General features: G+C 47.5%; 5 protein-coding genes across 5 annotated transcripts; 2 read left to right on the forward strand and 3 right to left on the reverse strand.

Moving 5' to 3' along the window:
- Nucleotides 1–295: 295 nt before the first annotated feature.
- GIQ15_00773 (uncharacterized protein) lies at nt 296–4,473 on the reverse strand (the record flags this gene model as incomplete). Its single annotated transcript, XM_033548190.1, has 9 exons — nt 296–809; nt 869–969; nt 1,030–1,079; nt 1,603–1,780; nt 1,832–1,927; nt 2,013–2,092; nt 2,147–3,822; nt 3,916–4,271; nt 4,372–4,473. 9 exons carry the CDS (start codon nt 4,471–4,473, stop codon nt 296–298), a joined length of 3,153 nt encoding a protein of 1,050 aa, XP_033409141.1.
- A 480-nt stretch (nt 4,474–4,953) lies between these two features.
- Nucleotides 4,954–6,330, forward strand: GIQ15_00774 (GPI-anchor transamidase; the record flags this gene model as incomplete). The annotated part of the gene is made up of 1 exon (XM_033548191.1): nt 4,954–6,330. The coding sequence occupies one exon, from the start codon at nt 4,954–4,956 to the stop codon at nt 6,328–6,330; it is 1,377 nt and encodes a 458-aa protein (XP_033409142.1).
- Nucleotides 6,331–6,957: 627 nt separating this feature from the next.
- On the reverse strand, nt 6,958–9,571 carry GIQ15_00775 (cell division control protein 45; the record flags this gene model as incomplete). The annotated part of the gene is made up of 2 exons (XM_033548192.1): nt 6,958–8,751; nt 8,810–9,571. 2 exons carry the CDS (start codon nt 9,569–9,571, stop codon nt 6,958–6,960), a joined length of 2,556 nt encoding a protein of 851 aa, XP_033409143.1.
- A 644-nt stretch (nt 9,572–10,215) lies between these two features.
- Nucleotides 10,216–11,040, reverse strand: GIQ15_00776 (uncharacterized protein; the record flags this gene model as incomplete). Its single annotated transcript, XM_033548193.1, has 2 exons — nt 10,216–10,475; nt 10,551–11,040. 2 exons carry the CDS (start codon nt 11,038–11,040, stop codon nt 10,216–10,218), a joined length of 750 nt encoding a protein of 249 aa, XP_033409144.1.
- A 4,855-nt stretch (nt 11,041–15,895) lies between these two features.
- Nucleotides 15,896–19,228, forward strand: GIQ15_00777 (amino acid permease; the record flags this gene model as incomplete). Its single annotated transcript, XM_033548194.1, has 9 exons — nt 15,896–16,048; nt 16,142–16,212; nt 16,277–16,390; nt 16,454–16,917; nt 16,978–17,001; nt 17,069–17,394; nt 17,466–17,583; nt 18,427–18,894; nt 18,975–19,228. 9 exons carry the CDS (start codon nt 15,896–15,898, stop codon nt 19,226–19,228), a joined length of 1,992 nt encoding a protein of 663 aa, XP_033409145.1.
- Nucleotides 19,229–19,723: the final 495 nt, after the last annotated feature.

Here is a 19,723-nt window from a genome sequence, read left to right on the forward strand (position 1 = left end):
CGACTTTAGGTTTCGTCTATCTTCCTTGTTTATTTTCCAACTCAGACATATGGTAGAATGTAAGAGCCTAAAGTGGCCGCCAATTCAAAGGTAAATGAAATACAAATGTGTCCAAGAAGGAACCATGTATACGTCCACATCGATAAAAACACCTATTAACCCTGAGCTAAGGGTAGATGTGGCCTCTTAGCAAACACATGTAACCTTAACTGGCTCAAGGAGCCCCTAATAAGCCATGCGTATGGGAACTGAACGCTCCAAGCAGATATACAATTTTTCTCCCTGAAACCCTTTTTCATTTCGCGGTCAAACGGCCCTCGATCTTTGCCCTCTCTGCCTCCCGGGCTGCCGCTATTTCTTCTTTGGATGCATCGAATGCCACATTCACCTGATTAAACGGATTCTCCTCACTCTTCTCAAACTCTTTCTTTATAAGAGTAATCCTCTGCTGTCTTCTGAGGCCGGGTTGTTCTTGTTCGATCTCAGGTAGCCTTCTCTCTTCATACGCGGCATAAGCAGCTTTATATCTTCGCTCCGGGTGTCGATCTACCTTGAGCGCATCTTTAGAACCTAGAGATAGTGCGTCGAGTGCGTTATCGATACCAGTTGCATTTAAAGCTGGACCCTTCTTTCTGGATGAGGGATCGGCGTCAAGCTGGTCGAGGTCGAGGGTTCCTCGGGATTTCTTTTGGGCGGTTTTGGCATTTCCTTTTGGTTTGCTGGGGAGAGATTTTTCTTCTTCTGCTAATAGAGCTTCACGTTCGGCCTTTTTGCGGGCTGCTTCTGCTTTCTTGGCTTCTGCTGATTCCCTATTTTGGCGTGTTACCTGGTTTGTTCGCGGGGGGTCTCGTTGGTTGGATAAACATACTTCTTTCCACTGGATTTTGCGCCCTTTTGCCATTCCTGATCTTCTTCAGCTGCCTTTTTTGCGTCAACGACTGCCTGCTTAGCTGCGGCAGCTTCGGCTTTCTATATGAACTCAGGATTAGTTATAGGACTCATCCAGAGATGGAATGTGGTGATTCATACTTTTGCGTTCCCGGCAACCTTTTTGGAGTTCTCTTTCTTAGGCGCCATATCTATAGAGCGTTATGCAAACAGCAAGAGACACGACTTTAGAACGAAGGGCTATATGGGATGAGTAGTTGGTGAAATGAGATAGATTGCTAGAGTCACGACCGCGAGTTACGGCCATCTACAGAGTGGGGTGCGATAAGAAGTCTTATCGGGATTAACTATTTCCCGTGCCGAACAACGGTCAAAATTTTGAGCCTCAAGTTTCCCAAGCAGGTGAATTGATAAAGAGTACATATGTATAGCAACTTCTCGTCAGGCTGAATAAGGTAGGGAGAAGGATATAAAGAACAAAGTATTCGGGAATCGGGAATAGGAAAATGGCATACGAGTGGGGTAATTGTTGTCTAAGATGGTGAAAGAGACAGAGACCTTAGATTGGCAAAGGGTAATAAAATGACATACAATGATGAAAAAGTCTCAGATATGAAGAATAGCTTCTTCACAATGTCAGATTCCAGTTCTCCTTCTCCCAAACCTTGACTCCTGGTTCGTCTTCGAATTGAAGAATATCAGTTAGTAACACACCACTCTCCAGGTTGAAAATGTCAAGATCATCCGTCTCATCCGCCTCAACTGTATTGTTGTTGGTGGAGTTGATTGCATGGTTTTCCTTAGGTTTCAGTGAAGTCGGATCACGAAGTTCCATGAGTGTACAGCGAGTCTGCACCGGCTGGCCTGAAGCATAGCTCACGGCAATGTACCTCTTTTTGATAGAGCGATAATGTAAAAAGCTATCAATTGCGCACTCACGTACCTCATCCAAGACACTGGCACAGTAGTCCGGGTCTGAGAAGAGGACATGTAGTACGCTGAGCGACTCCATGTTACTGATAACTCGCATCAACGAATGCTATAATTGAAGGATAAGATTAGCGACAGCACATTGGGCAATAAGGTGACCGAAAAATTCCCTCCCACAAGAAAATTTGACTTACAAAGCACTGAGAATCAAGGTGAGCAACCAGCTCAACCAGATTCCGACCGTATTTGGCTAGGAGAACAATGGAAGCTAGGTCTAGAGACCAACATAAATCGCTGTCATTTCTTATCATCAGCCGCTTTAATGTACCCATATGTTTTCTGAGCACTTGCTTCCGAATATCTTCGGCTGTAACAAGGGTTTTCGGAGTAGATGGCTCTACTCTAGAGCGGGTACTACGCTCTATCAAAAATAATTCTTCGAGGCGCGGTAGAGCGTTTAACAAAGAGAGGAGGTGGCGAGTTACGTTGTCCGTATGAACAGAGACAAGCTTAAGGGGATTGAATCTATTGAGATTCTCTAGTGTTGCCCAGAATGCCCTCTGCGGCCCAACGTTGAGCAGGGAGATGTGTCTCAGCGTCCAAACGTTGATGCCTCGGCAAAGAATGGCAGCTTTGACCGGGATCAAATAGATTGAAAGACTCTCCAGCGCGATGCCATGGTTCTCGCGAACGTAGTTTTGAATAGCATCACGCTCCTTTTGGTTATAATCCTTTTTATCCATTGGTATCTTATCCGCTGGCGTTTTGCCTTTCGATTCGCCATTCTGCTCTAGTTTGAGGCTGCAAAGCGTTCCGTTGGTGAGATTCTTCGTAGGTGCTACGTCGTCGGTATTTCCATCGATAAATTCCTGGTCTTCCCCTTCACTAAGCTCATCAGGATGCTCTATGTCTACAATATTTTGTAAACATGCCTCTAGCTCTGTAGTTTTCGTGTCACTTGGGACAGGGGTATCTGTTGAATCATTGGCCTTGAGTTCATCCTCTTTTTTCGCCTCGCTTTCTTGGCCCATTTGGGAACCCTCAGGTGGTGCGGAATCATCAGCCTCACCTTCACCTGGGGTTGTCGTAGGTGGAGCACCCGCCTGTTCTCCCGCCTGTACATTGTCTCCGTCACCTGTATCCTTCCCAGCAGCGATATCCTGGTATGGACCTGTAACCTTTTCAATTTCGGATATCATGGCTTGGTACTTTGGGTGTTCTGTGCTAAGCTTTTCTAGAACCGACTTCAAGTATTTAATAAAGGATACGTCTGCATCATCTCCAACTTGAAGACCCTTCGCCGCATCAGTGAGCGCATCTTCAATGAGTCGGTTTGGCGAATTCTGCGGAATGGCATCCTTCTCTTGGTCTAGGCCGAAGAGGCGACCAAGAGTCTGCTCTTGTGCAAGACGTTCACGACGAACTTCGGAGTTCTTGGAGCTGGACGAAGTGAACGCCGCGGGCTGACCCTGTGGAGGCGGAGGGGGTAGAGGTTGGTAAAGCTCGTCCTCGTCTTGGACACTGCTTGTTTCTGAGACCTCATCGTCCTTCTTTTTGCGGGCTGCTAGAGCAAGTCGTTCTGAAAATGAAAGCTTTAAGGTTTTCAGCGTACCGGATGATTGCGAGATACATTTTGCGATCTCATCGATATACCCAAGATTGTCCATTTCTAGGACTTCGATGGTATTAAGCCGGGAGAAATGAGAGAACGTTCGACTTGAGTCCCAGTATTTGCGGCTTTTAAACTTGTCCCGAGATGATGTCCGGTTGTGCGGTAAATGGTGGATAGGCGCTATTGGAGGAGCTGGGTGCGCATGGAGTTGGTTGATCTGAACTGGTAGGGGCAGTACTGGAACGGGAGGCCCGGGTGGAGGAGGAGCTGGCACTGGCTTATCCGAAATGGGTTCTACACCAGCGGGCATTCGAACACATAAGTGCTGTAAACCAGGGGCCTTTCCAAGAGCCATGAACACGGCGGGATTAAGCTCAAGACGGACATTCCATCTATACTACCTGTTAGAATAAAACTCGACGAATAGTCGTATGGGGGTAATCCCGCTCTCAGTATCTGATCTAGGAGGAGCGATTATTCCATACCGAAATGATTCCAATGTGGATATTTTCTTGATTGACGCAAGAAGCAGGTTGTTAAAGAACTTTCCGCAAGGGGTATCGTATTTAAACTGGTCTGCTATTTGTTCTTGAAACTGATAGTCGCCAGCATCGGTGATCGGTGCGGTGTCCAGACATATCGATTTGATGTATGCAGCGTAGTTGAAATCACTTGTCGTCAGCGTTTCCAGTTCTTTGGCAAGGCGGTCGATTGGCCATTTATGCTCTATATCGCTTCTGGGCTGGAGAATGCAGTTGAGAGACCGATAGAGCCGGGCCGCAGCATGCTCACGGACCGACCTTGAAACCAAACACAGACTGACGAGATCCTCTGGTTCGACCTAAAACAGAATCACAGGAGCCATCAGTCATGACCCGAAGAGTAGAACGCAGCTAAATGAATGATGACGTATATCTAAGAGGACGCCGTGGTGTACTTACATGGGAGAATATGGCCTCGATGGTCTCAAACGGAAGTCTCATGAGGCGTGACTCTTCCATTCCGCCAGACGGAGGTCTGGTTTCTTCGGTCGTCATCATCATATCTGCAGCTGGCGATGCTGTGGGAACTGCGTGGTTGAGGGCAAGCTCACTCTCAAGAACGATCCTATATTCGAAACGCCGAGCTATATAACCCGGCTATCGCAAGTCTATATGTGACCGAGGATGTGAACCGAAGACTGCCAGACGTTTTCTGACCGGAGTTACCAGGTATATGAAGTAAACTAAGAAGGATTGGCGAGCTCGTAATGAGTCGAAATTAGGCGAGAGAAATGAACGGTTTCTAGGCAGGCAGCAGGGTAGCAGCAGGTGTAAGTAGCTCGCCGCGGCGGCAAGGATATATCAACAGGCAGAAGCGCTATAAACAGAACGCAGGACCAACGCTAGACAGCAGGGCGTGAAGAGACAGAAGAAAGGAACAAGCAGCGGACGAGGCGGAGTGAGATCGTAACAAGCGAGCCTCATCTTGCTGCCATAAAGGGATGGGCAGGAAGCTTGGGCAGGACGAAGGCCTCCCGCTGGATGACTAAGCCGGGGAAACAGCTACATCTCTTCAGCATTTATATCAACATCAACATCAATATCAATATCAACATCAAGATACGGAGTATAGGAGCCAGGTTCACGGGAAGGACGCTGGAAGATGTGCTGCGGAGTCGATATATCCCTCTGATACTGCCCTCGCTCGCCTTCGACATGGAGTTACGGCTGCTCTACCCCTTCCTGACCCTGCTCGCCATCCTCCTCGCCAGCGGCGTCTCATCGGCGGCGCATACCTCCAACTGGGCGGTGCTGGTCTCTACGTCCCGTTTCTGGTTCAATTACCGCCACCTTGCCAATGTGCTCTCTCTCTACCGGACCGTCAAGCGGCTGGGGATCCCAGACTCCCAGATCATCCTCATGCTGCCAGACGACATGGCGTGCAATCCACGAAACGCTTTTCCCGGAACCGTTTATAACAACGCCGATCGTGCGTTAGACCTGTACGGAGATAACATAGAAGTCGACTATCGTGGATACGAGGTTACCGTGGAAAGCTTCATCCGCTTGCTGACCGATCGACTGGGTGATGATGTACCGCAGAGCAAAAGGCTGGGCTCAGATGCAGGCAGCAATGTGCTCGTATACATGACCGGTCATGGCGGTGACCAGTTCCTAAAGTTCCAGGACTCGGAGGAGATCGGGGCGTGGGACCTGGCAGATGCATTTGGACAGATGTGGGAGAAAAAACGATACAACGAGCTACTCTTCATGATCGATACGTGCCAGGCGAATACCATGTACACACATCTGTATTCACCGAATATCATCGCGACGGGGTCAAGCGAGATAGATCAGTCTTCTTATTCCCACCATGCAGATAGCGATGTTGGAGTTGCCGTCATCGACCGTTGGACATACTACATTTTGGAATTTCTAGAGACCCAAGTCACTGCGAATTCGAAACGCACCTTGGGAGATTTGTTCGACTCCTACGATGAGACAAAGATACATTCTCAACCTGGCGTGAGATGGGATTTATTCCCTGGCGGCGAAGCTGAGGGTAGACTGAGAACGGTCATGGACTTTTTCGGCAACGTCCAAGAAGTGGATGTGGAAGGTGGCAGCGGCATCAATGGTTCCGAGCCCTCTATCAAAGAGGATCTTGTGGCTATTGCCAGGTTAGTTGAGCAATGGAAGGAGATGGAAAAGGAATACGTGAACAATACTTCCACTCCGGATGCAAGTCCCCAGGAAACGTCCACAACAGCATCCCATGTTAATTCCCCTATACATAAGCTTGCTGGGCCGATGAAGATCCGCGATACCGATGACTGGAGCAAGAGAATTATCGGTCTCTCATTACTGGTCGGTATGGGGGGCATATGGTTTGCCGGTTCGCTGCTAAGGGGTTCATAGACATCAGACTCTTGCTATCTCAAATGTTCTTTATCCTTCGTGTACTATCTTATTATATAAATGATATCCCTTTATACCTGTTAATATATTCGGCCATTGGTCAACTACGTTACCCAACAAATTACTTTCTCGATACGATGTCTTTAGAGCCTTCTAGTAAGAGGTATAATTGAAGAATATTCAGTTTATTGACTCGCTTGCCTGCCATGAACCCGACCCGCCATTTAGATCCGTATATACATTAGTAAGAGTCAACATAAATATCCAAAAAAAGACAGCTTGAGCGAAAAAGGGGAATGAATGATTGGGGAAACAAAAACACAAACATAAGAGTCAGAGCAAAGACAATGCAAACTGTGAAGACCAGTTTAGCCGAACTGACAAAGATGAACGCCATCCAAGCTGGGCCTTCACCCAAAACTGAGAAATAAAATGACTTCATGCCGTCGAAGCGTTAAAGGCAAGCAGCAGCAGAAAGGAAACACTCATAGGCAATGTGCAGAAATGGGATCAGAAGTTTTGGAACGCTCCAACGCAGCAAAAAAAAAAAAAACAAGCACAAGAGATGGAAGGTCATCGAGGGGCATTTGAAGGCAAAAGAAGAGGATCGGGGAGTAGTGTCTGGCTTTATCCAACCACACTCCTGAAGCTGAGTGCTTCTAAGAACGCTCCAAGGTCCTCCTTTTGCACTTCCACAACGCAATGCTCAAAGCTGTCTATTCGCACTCGCGCGTTGGTTTCGTGGACAACCTCTTGGAATGCGATACCGAAACGGTTTCGAACTAGGTTCTTGCTGCTGAAGCCGTCCAGCTCTGGCTCCGATTCTGAATCTGACTCCGACTCTGATTCGGAGGATTCTGCCTCCTCGGCTAGTTCATCATCATCCTCTTGCATCTCAGCTCTCCTTTTGGCACGTCGCTCTTCCCGCTCGGCCTTTTTCTTTTCTCGCGCCTCCTTCTTCTTTCGCTGCTCCTCACGCCGTTTGGCCATGGCAGCAAAATCGATGACTCCACCACCTCCACCAGTTCCGACAACAATGTATACATTTCGATCTTCGTCCAGGCCAGCGAGCACCAGCGGTGTGCCCGCTGCACGCTTTTTTCCGACCTTCATTCCAGTTCCTTTTTCCTTCTCTTGTATACGAACTGCCTCGCCAATCCAGAGTGCTAGTTTCGTTAGTGCACCTGGGTTTGTGAAGAGTTTCACGTCGGGCCCATCTTTTACGACGGCAATGCGGAAAGCACGAAGATGACGAATCTGGTGTTTTGAGAGAAGAGCAGTTCCCGTGCGTAAAATTGCTCGATGGAGATGCTGGGCTAGAGGAATCGAAGCCAGGAGTTGTGTAGGGGAATCTGAAGTAGGCACCAGGGCATCATATGCACTCCAGAATCGGGACAGTACGTTGGAGCTATCAGCTCCTAGCTTGGCCTGCGTTGCGTTAGACGAGTTTTGATGGGAGGAGAATGCTTGTGATATGGTTGTTGAGGGGCCTAGAGAGCCAACTTCAAGTATGGATCCAAGGATTACGCCAATATCAGTGGCGGACAGACAGGCCTTCCAACCCCAGCATCGGACGAAACCCCATCCTTCTCGAGTGCCAGAATGTCCACCAGAGGACGCTGGAGGGACCAGCCCTTCCAGGCCATACATTGGAGCATACTGGAGCATCTTCTGGCGGAGATCACGTTTCAGTTCCATGTCCATATGTGTGTAATTCTGTTGACACTGGCTTAGGCTGACTCCCATTTTTGCTAAGAGCTTCCGCGCCCGTTTTCGTCCTGTCTCGTTCCAAACGTGTAGCCTGGGCGCGAGATAGGGGCTGTGGAGCATGCTGTCATATAGGGACCAATGCCGTAATAGAAAAAGACGTGGTTCTGGGGATAGTAAGATAGAGGTGTCGGTAGGGGACCGGGCGTGGGTGGGTATGACGCCGTTGATCTCACTCCTCATTGCATCTCGCCCGGCCTCGCCTTCGTCTGGTGGGTTTAGACGCCTAACTTCGTCACGCAAGATCTGTCGAATACGTTCTCCTCTTTGTCCTCCCCATCCAGCTGAGCCTCCTGATTCAGAAGCATCCGATATTCCTACGCCTGACATCGTGCGTCCAGAAAGCTCTAGACTCGAGACCCCAACGATTGCGAGCCACAATAAGTCGTTATCATCTCGACCAAGTTCGGACGCGAGGGAGTATAGTAAAGACGAAATGGGTTCTGAGTAAGATGTACCGAGGGAATAGTATGCCTGAAGAACGGATTCATGTTTCCGTTTAAGTCGGAGTAAGCGTCTTCGTAACGTTCGTGTTGACGGCTCCTTTGGCTGAATGACGGATAGGGCATCAGAGGCCGGGGAGACTGATCGTGAAGATTGAGAAGAATCATGTCTTCTCGCCCTCAAGCTAAGAGGGGAAGCAATGGATGATCCCTGTAAAAAAACGATACGTTAGCAGCTGTATCATGCAAATGAAATTGGGGCATCCTACAGAATTGCTCCGCCGTCGTTGAGCTGGGCGACCATCCTCGTCGTCAGACGCAGCAATATCACCATCATACCGATCTGACCATGATTTCCTCTTCTTACTCTGAGTTACGACCTCCTCGTCAGATCCGCTATCAATGTCATCGTCGCCGTCTTCCTCGCCAACATCAGGGAGACTTTCGAGGGTGTAGTACGCATCTCGTTCCACGGCCAGCTCCTCGTCAATGTCACCGTCGTCAAAGGCTATGATGCCCCCCTTACCTGGCCTGTATATATCTGTCAAACGGCCTCGAACTACTCCATTGACACTGGCTCTGACCTGGGTATCAGATTCTCTCGGTGTAGCTGGATCGCCCATTCCTCCAAACACGTTTGTCAAATTCCACGGTCTTCGCGCGTCGATGACCCAGACGTCGATTCCGCCCATGTCCCCTGGGTCGTCCTTGTTCACGTCCAGGCCAAGTGTCTCGCTCAAGTCAACCAGTCCACCCACTCCTAAACACACCACAACCCCTCCACTGCCGCCGTTTGATGTATGCATTGGATGCACGAGTTCCGTGCCAGCCTGAGAGAGGTCGCCATATCCGGCAATAGGCTGTATTTTGTGAGGGATATAGTCTCGTTTTAGGAGCGCTGTGAGGATTCGACATGCACATAGAGCATCTGGTTCCAATGCCACGAGTATCAGGACTGGAGGAGACAACGGATGATGTGACCGGAGCAGCTGCTGGTAGAGGTGCGAAATGAGGTTCCGAGGGAGATACATTGCAGCTCAGTGCGCTGGTGAGGACGAGATCTCTGCCTGTAAACGAGCTGGGGCTGGGTGCATCTCCTCGTTCGTCGGGACGGCGGTGGTGGTGCTGCTGGATGAGATCGAACTAAACGCGACTGCCCAAGTACAAATTGTTTGTACCGCGTCGAACACTAAAAAAAAGCCGTAATTGCTTTACCGTCACGTAACTTTAGTAAGCAGTCACGTGTATCTTAGTCATGGATTATATCATCGGTGTGACTTCGAGCGGGCCGAGCCGAGAGCCGAACCTCGGTTATTCTTTCAGGGCAGTATCCTTCTCCTGAGTACACGGAGTATACGAGTAGATATATGCCTTATGGTATCCTGTTAAGTCAAGTGTTTACCTGGGAAGTAGTATCAGAAAGCAGATTCGGGCATCAACAGGTTTACAGCATGACGCTAGCAAGGAATATCAGGATAAAGCTGGGTACCAGGCTAGGCATATTGCTGTTCTCTCAAGAACAAAATGGTTATTAGGGTAAGCCTTGGGCGACTTAGTCCAACTTAAAGCGGGAGGATTGATCCATCATGGAAACTCTAATCTAGTATAGAATGGCACTATATACATATCTTTAAGGCCTCCGTCGCTTCGAGAACGCTCATCCAAAGTAGGCTCATCATTTACCCTTCACCGGCTGATGTCTCTGGTCAGGCTCCCATTTCAGAATTGAATACTCAATGTCCCAGGGCCCAATAATGACCTTCGATCGAATCTGGTCCTTGAACCCGTGGCGTACGTAAAGGCTATACGCCGTGGTCGATGACTCGACCCAGAGGGGAAGCATCATCTGTTTGGAAAGTTGGATCCCCCAATTTACTAACGAGCCACCGATACCCTTGTGTTGGTGTTCAGGTGAAACGAAAAGAATGGAGAGCTCTGATTCGAGAAAATCAAGAAAGTTAGCCAAGGGCAAAGCTTGCATAAGGACGGGACGAGAACTTGTGGACTAACGAATATGCGGTTCTTTGATGAATCTCAGCTTCCTGTCCATCACATCGTGGATTACCGTCACCGCAATCCGCCGTTCTTCTGGGTCTTCCAGCCACTTAAAGCTTTCAGGATCCAAATCGGTCCGCTTCAAATCCTCGGCTGAGTAATTCGGGTTGAGCCTATAGAGTGCGGCCCCTAGAATTGTTGGATTGTTTCCGTTTCCATTCCCGTTCCCATTTCCATTGGTATTTCCGTTGCCGTTGCCGTTGCTGTTGCCGTTTCCATGACCGCCCACAACTTCATCGGCATCGATGACTTTTAGCCAGAGCGCACCAGCCCATTTTTCAGGTTCATAGGAAGTGTATTTCTTTTTGCACCGCTCCCTATTCAGCGGAGTATCTTTGCCATTGACAAATTGACAAAACTGTTCAGCAGCAAAGGCTTTGAATTGAACCTCTACGAGCTGGTCCCAGTCTGAATCATTAACGCGGGTTATGACGAGGCGCACCATCTTGCAAAAATAAAGTAGACCGCTAAAGCTAATTCCGTAACTAAATAGGGTCAAAATCTATAGAGATCAATTCTTTCCATTAGTCGAGCATTCGGACAAAGAGCGTTGTCTGGTATTTGGCCCCTCGGCTGAGGTGCACCGTAGTTCTATCAACCGTTCTCAGATTCGTCGCAGACAGCGCCCGAACGGTCTGATTCGGATTCATAGAGAGAAATTCCTTACATATTCTTCATCATACCAAGGGCAAGGCGGCTGCTCAGGAACGGGTTGGAATTGTGGTTGGAATAGGAGTTATAAAGTTACGAAGGTTAGAGAAAAAAAAAGTCGCCGGCCCGGGCGGGCTCGTTAGTCAAACCCTGTGGTTAGCTACGCTATTTTAACGCCGCTTAATCCCTTCCCTCTTGAAATTTGCCCTCTTAATAGACAGGCACGTTATTATAGATCTGTTCATTAGATCCAGCTATACCACTTAGCTTACAGGTTGAGACTGCTGGTGAACTCCAAGATTTGGGGTTGGGTGGAAATCGCCATCAGCAGAATAGGCTATCTCGGCTACGTGTACGGAGTGCAAGCGTGCAGACATGAGGACCTGATATGTGGCGATATCCATATCTATACTCCGTATACTGTACGGAATAGTCGTGCATGTCTCCAGCATAGATATTGGCCATGGACTTCCCATGTTTCCGGCGTCGGCTGACTGCCATCTGCAATTATCTCAGGTTGTCTGTCTCGGAGGCACAACAGGGATAACTAACTAGCTAACAAACAGGGGGCGGTTGCAATATGTACAAAGGTACTTATGTGTCATGGCTATGCAACGACGGAGCTATTTCCCTGCTACTTGCCGCTCGCATACCAGGAACGTTATATTGTATCTTCTGATCCGCAGCTCATCTCAGACCTAGGAACGGCTTGATATTACAATATAGCTGACTTTGGGGATTTCCGGGTGCTAGATACGGCTCTCCAGCAGTTGAAAATACTTAATGTATGTGAGTACATGTAGGTTTCGAAGAGCTTCACAATGCAGGGGGTATCCAGCATAGGGGTACAGGGTAATCAGTTCGAAGATCGTTGAAACATTAGAAGGCAGAGACATTAGAATTGAAAACCCCCGAGGAACAGGTTTATGTAGAACCAAGTGAGGATCGAGTCATAATAATAGTACACCCCCGACACAAGTCCATTTATGCAGATTTTTCAAATTTAAAGCCAACTCCGGTTTATCCCACGCCGTTCCCACCACAGATGCATCAATGTTGATTTATATCTTCATAATTCCTCATCTCATAACTTTCGTGCTCGACCGTCCATATCCTTGTCTCTCGGATGAACATCTGTTGCGAATCATGGCTAGCGATTGAAGCAGCAGCTCCCTCCCGACGTATAGCTTGCGATATACTTCTTGACCCGATGGTATCTTCTCGATGAGCAGGTTGTGGAGACCCTATTAACTTCCCAAATTTGTTGGAGAAACTAGGGACGGTCTTTGAACTGGCCCCAGAATCGTAGGGATGGTATCTGCTCGTTCTTCTGTGGCTTCCCTGGCCCCATCCTGTGTTAAAAGCAATGAAAAACGGTTTTAGACAGGGTATTGTTGCTGCCATTATACTGTAGTGTAGAAGTATTTCCGTCCATATGACATAGGGTACCATCGAGAGGGTTGGGTCCTGGAGATCTATCGTTCCTCTTATCGTCGTTAATCGAAAGATGGAAAATCCGGCAACACTATACCCAGAAATTAACTATTAGTTCCGGCTGATGATAGATGGTGGTGCTGGTTAGGGATAGAATAAGTGAGGCTTACGGAAGTCTGCACGCGAAAGCGCTGACGATGACAATTTTTCGGCTCATTATCATTTGCAGCCCCCATATGAGATATACCAGCATCCCCAAAAGTAATAATTCTGTCAAGACATCAAATGCCGTGATAATTTGCCATCGCAACTCCTATGGTCAAAACCGGTAAACCGTTAGTGGGTGTCAGCGACGCTAAGGCACTGGAAGACGAGAAATTCTACAAACAATATTTCTGCATTGTTCATTCAACACCCAGGGTTCTGAAAGGTCACACTTGAGTGATATGGTAGCCGTAGATGAAACTCCCCATACGCCTATAACAAAAGCTATCGTAGCGCACACGCGTTTGTATAGGGGGTCACGTCCCAATCGGAATAAGAGCAATGCCACGGAAGCTTTAGCGCAGGAATGTGCCAAAATGAAAAATATGTCACTAGTATATAAAGACTAGGATATAAATTTAGTTCCCCTGTAGAATTATACGGTTGTAATGGGGGGAAGAAGAAAATGGATGGAGGAGAGAAATAATCGCACCTGTTCGGCTGAATTCACATCGGAAGGACGTAGGAGTTGGTTCGATTTTCCCACTCCCTGCTTAACTGCCTTTAATAATATGCCAACATGTACAATGCCTAGTGCCTAGGTAAATTCAGTGAGAGTGTTAGTCCGATCAAAATGGCACTACCTTCGGGAGGTTTGAGAGGGAACCTGATGACGAGAGAACTTACAGAGGCTATTCCAGTAATTGAATCATCCAAACCGAAAGGACCGTTTATGTCTGATCGAATATATATTCGAATAAAGAAACATAATACCATCCATGACATCAAAAGAGTTGAAATGATGACGATATGCCCGCCTTGATCAGCGTCCGTGATAAAATAGGCACGATGACCATCTGGATTGGTAGATGGGCTGTCCATCGATTAAGCCTCGATTAATCAGTGAACAACCGTCTAACATCGAGTCCTGGAGCGTGAAAATCGGGCTTGACCAACTCGAAAATTTGCTCCATAGCATGAAGTTATATTTTGGGAGGTTGGATTTATGAAACTCCCAAGAATATCAGATCTATAGCTATCATAGAGGGTACCCAATATAAGAGACTGCGCATTGGTAAACGTGTAATCCGTAGATATGATCTGTAGATCAAGTGTCTAGTGGGTCTGCGGTCGAATAGGAGGGCTTCAAAAGTTCCGTCTGCAATCCTCTCATTCGGGGATGCAGGGGCTCCGCGGCAAGACAATCGGATATAGCGTGGACCTTCCAAGCAGGATTGATCCCGCACTATTTTGATTTATCCTGCACTATTTTGATTTATCCTGCACTATTTTGATTTATCCTAAGCTAGGAAATAAATTTGGGCCCAGGTCTTTGGTCTGGGTAGGGTCCCAATTTCTCCCCTTGTACGGAGTACTCCGTACAGAATAAAATCTCGCAACAAGGGATGGCCGCCAGAGCGATATGTTCGAACCGAAGATACTGGAGGCGTTGCAAATTCGCGCTCCACTACCACCAAAAAGTGAATGATCACATCGGAAATGGTCGAAACCAACACACCCACATCAATCAAGAAGACCTGGAAGCACCCCAGCGGGGTCGTCACAATGATGTTGGCGAGTCATTCATTGGAGAGCAGTATTCCTGTCAGTGCCACATAGTACCAGGGATTCCGGACCCAGTATACATTAGCACAGAGTATCACATAGTAGTTAATATGCATGTAATCCATGTATGTATACTCCGTATGACCAGAGAAATAACGTCGCACATAATACCTAGGGAGTATGGAGTATACAAGGGCCTGACAGGAATAAAGCATTATAGCACATGGTTAAGAACAGAGGGTAACGTCTCCCGTTTGATGCGGATGTGCTCCGTATGCTCCGTGTACTCCGTAGTAGGAAAGGTATTCCAGTCACGTAAAATTCATCGGTCAATCGCACCAAGGGCGCGCCAATGAAAGAGTTGAATTTGTATATCCGATATTTTGGCCTGGGAAATGCTCGGCTTTGATTAGCGTTTTCCTCGCCACAAAGAAAGCGACGGACAGGCGAAGTATTTAAACGAAAACGGCTACTAAAGTCAGGAACTTTAAGCCGAAAGCTAAAGCCTTAAGCTTAATATATTTATAGGCAGATGGAGAGCGGGAGGAAGCAGTACTATTTTAAAATCGAGGAGATCTCAGAGCAAAAGCCAGAAAACAGAATGGCCATAACCACTGGCGCTTTCTCCACTCTGGTGGCCAGTGTAAATGTGCATTTTCATGGAAAGGTTCCCTCTTGTTCTTCGTGAGCATGGAAGCTTGACTTCCTAGACATATATAGGCATGCACATACCTATATGTATGCACGGTAATGGAGATATTCCTTTGGTGCGTCCGGGTCTTGAGGATGCTAGAGCAAGCCGCATGTCTTCGCCAGTGCTCATTGGCGGGCGATCCCGAAGATAATAAATTGACAGTACGGATGTTGATATCCCAGCATCCTTAATATAATACTCCATAATTATACACCGCAGCCCTGTCTGACCGAGAACTTTCGTAGCTGGGTAAGCTTTTACTCCATCAAGCTTCTGGCTCCGGCTTTCCAGTTCATTGGCGTATTCTGGCGCCGTTCCTGCTGTAGAGGCGAAAAGACGTTTGCTGGGCAGGACACATCCCTTGCATAGCTGGCTTTCTGGCCAGCTTGATTGCATCCGTTTATCCTTGTTATATTTGATCGTCCGGGAATGCCGTAACCGTGTACATGTATATCCCCTGCGAGCGGGTGTCTAGCAGTGACCGTCGACTCGGATACCGACAAATTTCCCTGCCTATCCCAGAATGGAGGGAATGTCCGTCTATCTTCGAACCCCTCTAGGAGAATGATACCCTATCCCGCGTTAGTTTCGTCCAGCATCTGGGATCGGACATTGGATGAGGTTCCGCGGGCTCCATCGACATTGCGATCGTGCATGCTGCCGCTTCTTTTAAACCCATTGTCTCCCACGTCTCCTTTGCGATAAGGAACCAGCTCATATCTCCAGAATCCGTGTCGATTAGGCCGTCGCCATGGGAGTTAAATCAGAGACCAAGTATGAGGCGTCGCCTGGGGTCAACTGCCATTCGAGTGAGGAGGCCGGTGAAAATGTGGCTTCCATGAATGGAGGAACACTTCAGGACAAACGCGACATGTATCGAGTCGGAAACAACCAAGAATTAAACGTAGGTGTTTTTGATTGAAATTTCCAATCCTCTCATTTCTGGTCAAAAACTCGAATGCTGAACCGTCATGCTTATCTTCTCTCTTTCTCACAGCGGAATTTCCGTTTTGTATCGGTCCTGGGCTTTGCTGCCGTCCTTATGTGCACTTGGGAGGTGGTCATGATGTGCGTCCAACGATTTCACGTTCAAATAGTTATCGAATAAGGCTCTGACATGCCGTCTATACAGCGCAAGTACAACTGGGTTGATAAACGGTGGTTTGAGTGGAATGATCTATACCTACATCGGTGGGCTATTCGGCTTTTCATTCGTGATACTAGCAATGGCGGAGATGGCGTCGATGTGAGTACTTGCTCCCCCCAAAATTAAAGAAGAAGAATATTCTCATATATCATTTCTCTACAGGGCGCCCACTTCAGGAGGCCAGTACCACTGGGTATCCGAATTCGCGCCAGCTAGCTCCCAAAAGTTCTTGAGCTATGTTACCGGCTGGGTTTGCGTGCTTGGTTGGCATACTGGCATCGCAGGCTGTTCCTATACTGTTGCGAATATGCTTATTGGCTTAATTGCAATTAATTATCCTCACAGCTATACTCCGGAGCGATGGCATGGCACTCTGCTTATCATTGCAATCGCATTTATTGCCATTATTTTCAACACTTTCTTTGCACAAAAGCTACCGTTCATTGAAGGAGTCATCCTACTCGTCCACGTATTCGGGTTCTTCGCAGTTCTGATTCCGCTGTGGGTGCTAGCCCCATTAAATTCAGCAGAGGACGTCTTTTTAAACGTCGTTGATAGAGGAGGCTGGGGGAATAATGGCCTGGCGTGCCTGGTTGGATTAGGAGCTCCAATATACGCTTTGATAGGTACAGACCTGTATCACCAAAATTGAGACTCTAAGATTGCTGACCTTGCTATCTATATAGGACCTGATTCTGCTGTACACATGTGTATGTACCTCCTTTACGCCCGCCTGCACTATTCAAGTATCAACTTCTGACCTTCTGTCGCAAATAGCTGAAGAAATCAAGGATGCATCTCGAGTCTTACCCCTAAGCATGCTCTGGACGCTTATATTGAACGGCAGCACTGGCCTAATTATGTTAATCACATACGCCTTCTGCGTGTACAACGTTGATACGGTCCTTGCAGATCAGACAGGCTTTCCATTCATTTCCGTTTTCTTGCATGCCACCCGTTCGGTGAGGGCGACAACTGCGATGACATCCCTTATGTTGGTCCTCCAGGCCTGTTCGGCCATCAGCAACGTTGCAACCACTTCACGCCAGCTCTATGCATTTGCCCGTGACGGTGGAATCCCCTTTCCCTCATTCTTTGCCAAGGTATGGCAAACACTTCCTTGAACACCATTGCAACTCCGTGATCATATACTTACCCTTCAACCTATGCTTAGATTGATAAACGATTCGTTGTGCCCCTCAACTCGCTCTACGTCAGCTTCTTCATCGTCTGTCTCCTATCTCTCATCAACATTGGATCCACAGTAGCATTCCAGGCCATCCTATCGCTCGGTATTGCCTCTCTTCTATCCTCATATATCATTTCTATCTCCTGTGTCCGCCTCAGGCGCTGGCGTGGTGAACCACTCCCACCTGCTAGATGGAGTATGGGTGCATGGTCCAGCACAGTTGAAACCATTGCCATTCTATTCCTTTTAATCGCATTTAGCTTTTCATTCTTCCCGCTTACTAGCAAAGTTGATACAAAGACCATGAACTGGAGCTGTGCTATTTACGGCGGAGTGGTGATATCCTCGTTGATCTATTATTTTGCCCACGCCCACGCCGTGTACAAAGGACCTGTCACACGTATAAGGCCGTGGGCAGAGGCAGCTCGCATCGACTAAAATATGGAGGCCCGTTTCAAATATCCCCTCAAGTTGTTGCCTCTGAACCGGCGCATCCGGGTTCTTGGTTACATGTCTCAGCCTGAGACTCCAGTAGGGGGCTGAGTCTTCATCCTGGCGCTAACTCTTGGGGACAATGGTTTATTGTAAATAGAATTAATGATGATAGTTATTTTGTATATAGTAGGAATTTATACACAGCAGCAGCAACAACTTAGCCTGATAGATTTTCTTAAAAACACTACAAAGGTGCAATCCATTATGTACTGAGTAGGATACCAGGAGTAGGCAGACACGGCGACAAAGAAATCCAACAGATTATCGGCATATACTAGACCGGGGTATTGCATGTCTAACTACGTAAAGGAGCCTTACTAATTGGCGTTGACTCATACATCAATCCTCCAGATCTATAAAACCAACCCCCAAAGCCTGGTTAGATGAAAAAAAGTGTCTTATCATAGATAATTTTCGAGGCGGTTGCGAAATCTGAGATGACTAGGGCTAGAAAAAATGGCTTTACGATACGATAGACCCGGTGGAGAGCCATACCTTACGCTTTCCAGCCATCCAGACATCATCATCACACCCGAGAGACTCGAGGATGCAAGCGCAAAAGCACGAATACTGAACGATATAACTGTGGCGAAATGGCTCAGCAGCCCTCCCTATCCTTACACGTTAGAACACGCAAAAGAATACATCCAAATGTGCATCGATGAGAATTCACAGGTCATGAAGGAGGATATGCTGCTAGGGGAAGATGGAAAACGCAAAAATAAATTCTTTAAGGCTTGCCCTGTGAATTCAATTCGCGAGATACAGCCGGACACTGGCGAGGAGTTATTGATAGGGTGTATAACCGTGAGCAAACATACGTTTCTGGAAATCGAGGACGAAGCAGAGAGAGAAGAAGCGAATAAGGCCAACGAAGCCAAAGAGGCTGGTGATAAAAGCATTGCATGGACTATAGGGAGTAAGTTTTTCCTTTAAACCGCCCTTTCAGATTAACATTTCAGATTAAGTATTTACGGCTGTGGCTGATAAAATGGATAGACTTCCTCAGCCCATCTCACCAAGGGCGTGGCATCACGACGGCTGCAGCCGCGGTCATGCTTGAATGGGGAAAAGAGTATCTGAACATGCAGGATGTCCGGATCGGTGTATTCGAGGGAAACATCGCCAGCCGTAGGGTGTATGAGAAGAACGGATTCGTCTATGAAACAACGATTAAAGATGCAGTAACCATAGCAGAATCAAAGGGGGGCGGGATAGTATCATTGGAGACCTTTAGGTGGGAAAGATCTTGAACGTTATGCGGGTTATTGTTAGTGTTTATCATACATACAGGTAGAAATCTATTATGATTTAATTTAGGTGATTGTCTGGTTTCACTTGGGGCTCGTTACGGCGGGAAATCTAAAAGCAGAGTTGAGATACATGTCGTGAAAGAAATATCTGAGAAGAAGGGTATATATATATAAAAAGATGTCTGACATCGTATATGTCAGCGACGGCGCTGGAATATATATTGACATTTGAGGATTTACCTTGAAAATGTGCGAAATTGAGTTAATACCCCTGAAATAGACTAGACGTTTCAGAGGGTGTATATAATGGAGCTTAAAAAACTGCAAGGCGTAGGAGATATGTACACGCCTGATGTGCGAGTGAGAGTATAAACGTATGTGCCGATGTCTTAGTCGGTCACTTTACAAGTGCGTATCATGCGCGCTATCTTGGATCATGGTGACATTTTCGTTGGGTGGTCTCCCCTCGAGAGAGGGAGATAGACGTCGATACTC

Source organism: Arthroderma uncinatum, assembly GCF_011692745.1.
Source record: "Arthroderma uncinatum strain CBS 119779 chromosome Unknown scaffold1, whole genome shotgun sequence".
NCBI classification, from domain to species: Eukaryota; Fungi; Ascomycota; class Eurotiomycetes; order Onygenales; family Arthrodermataceae; genus Arthroderma; species Arthroderma uncinatum.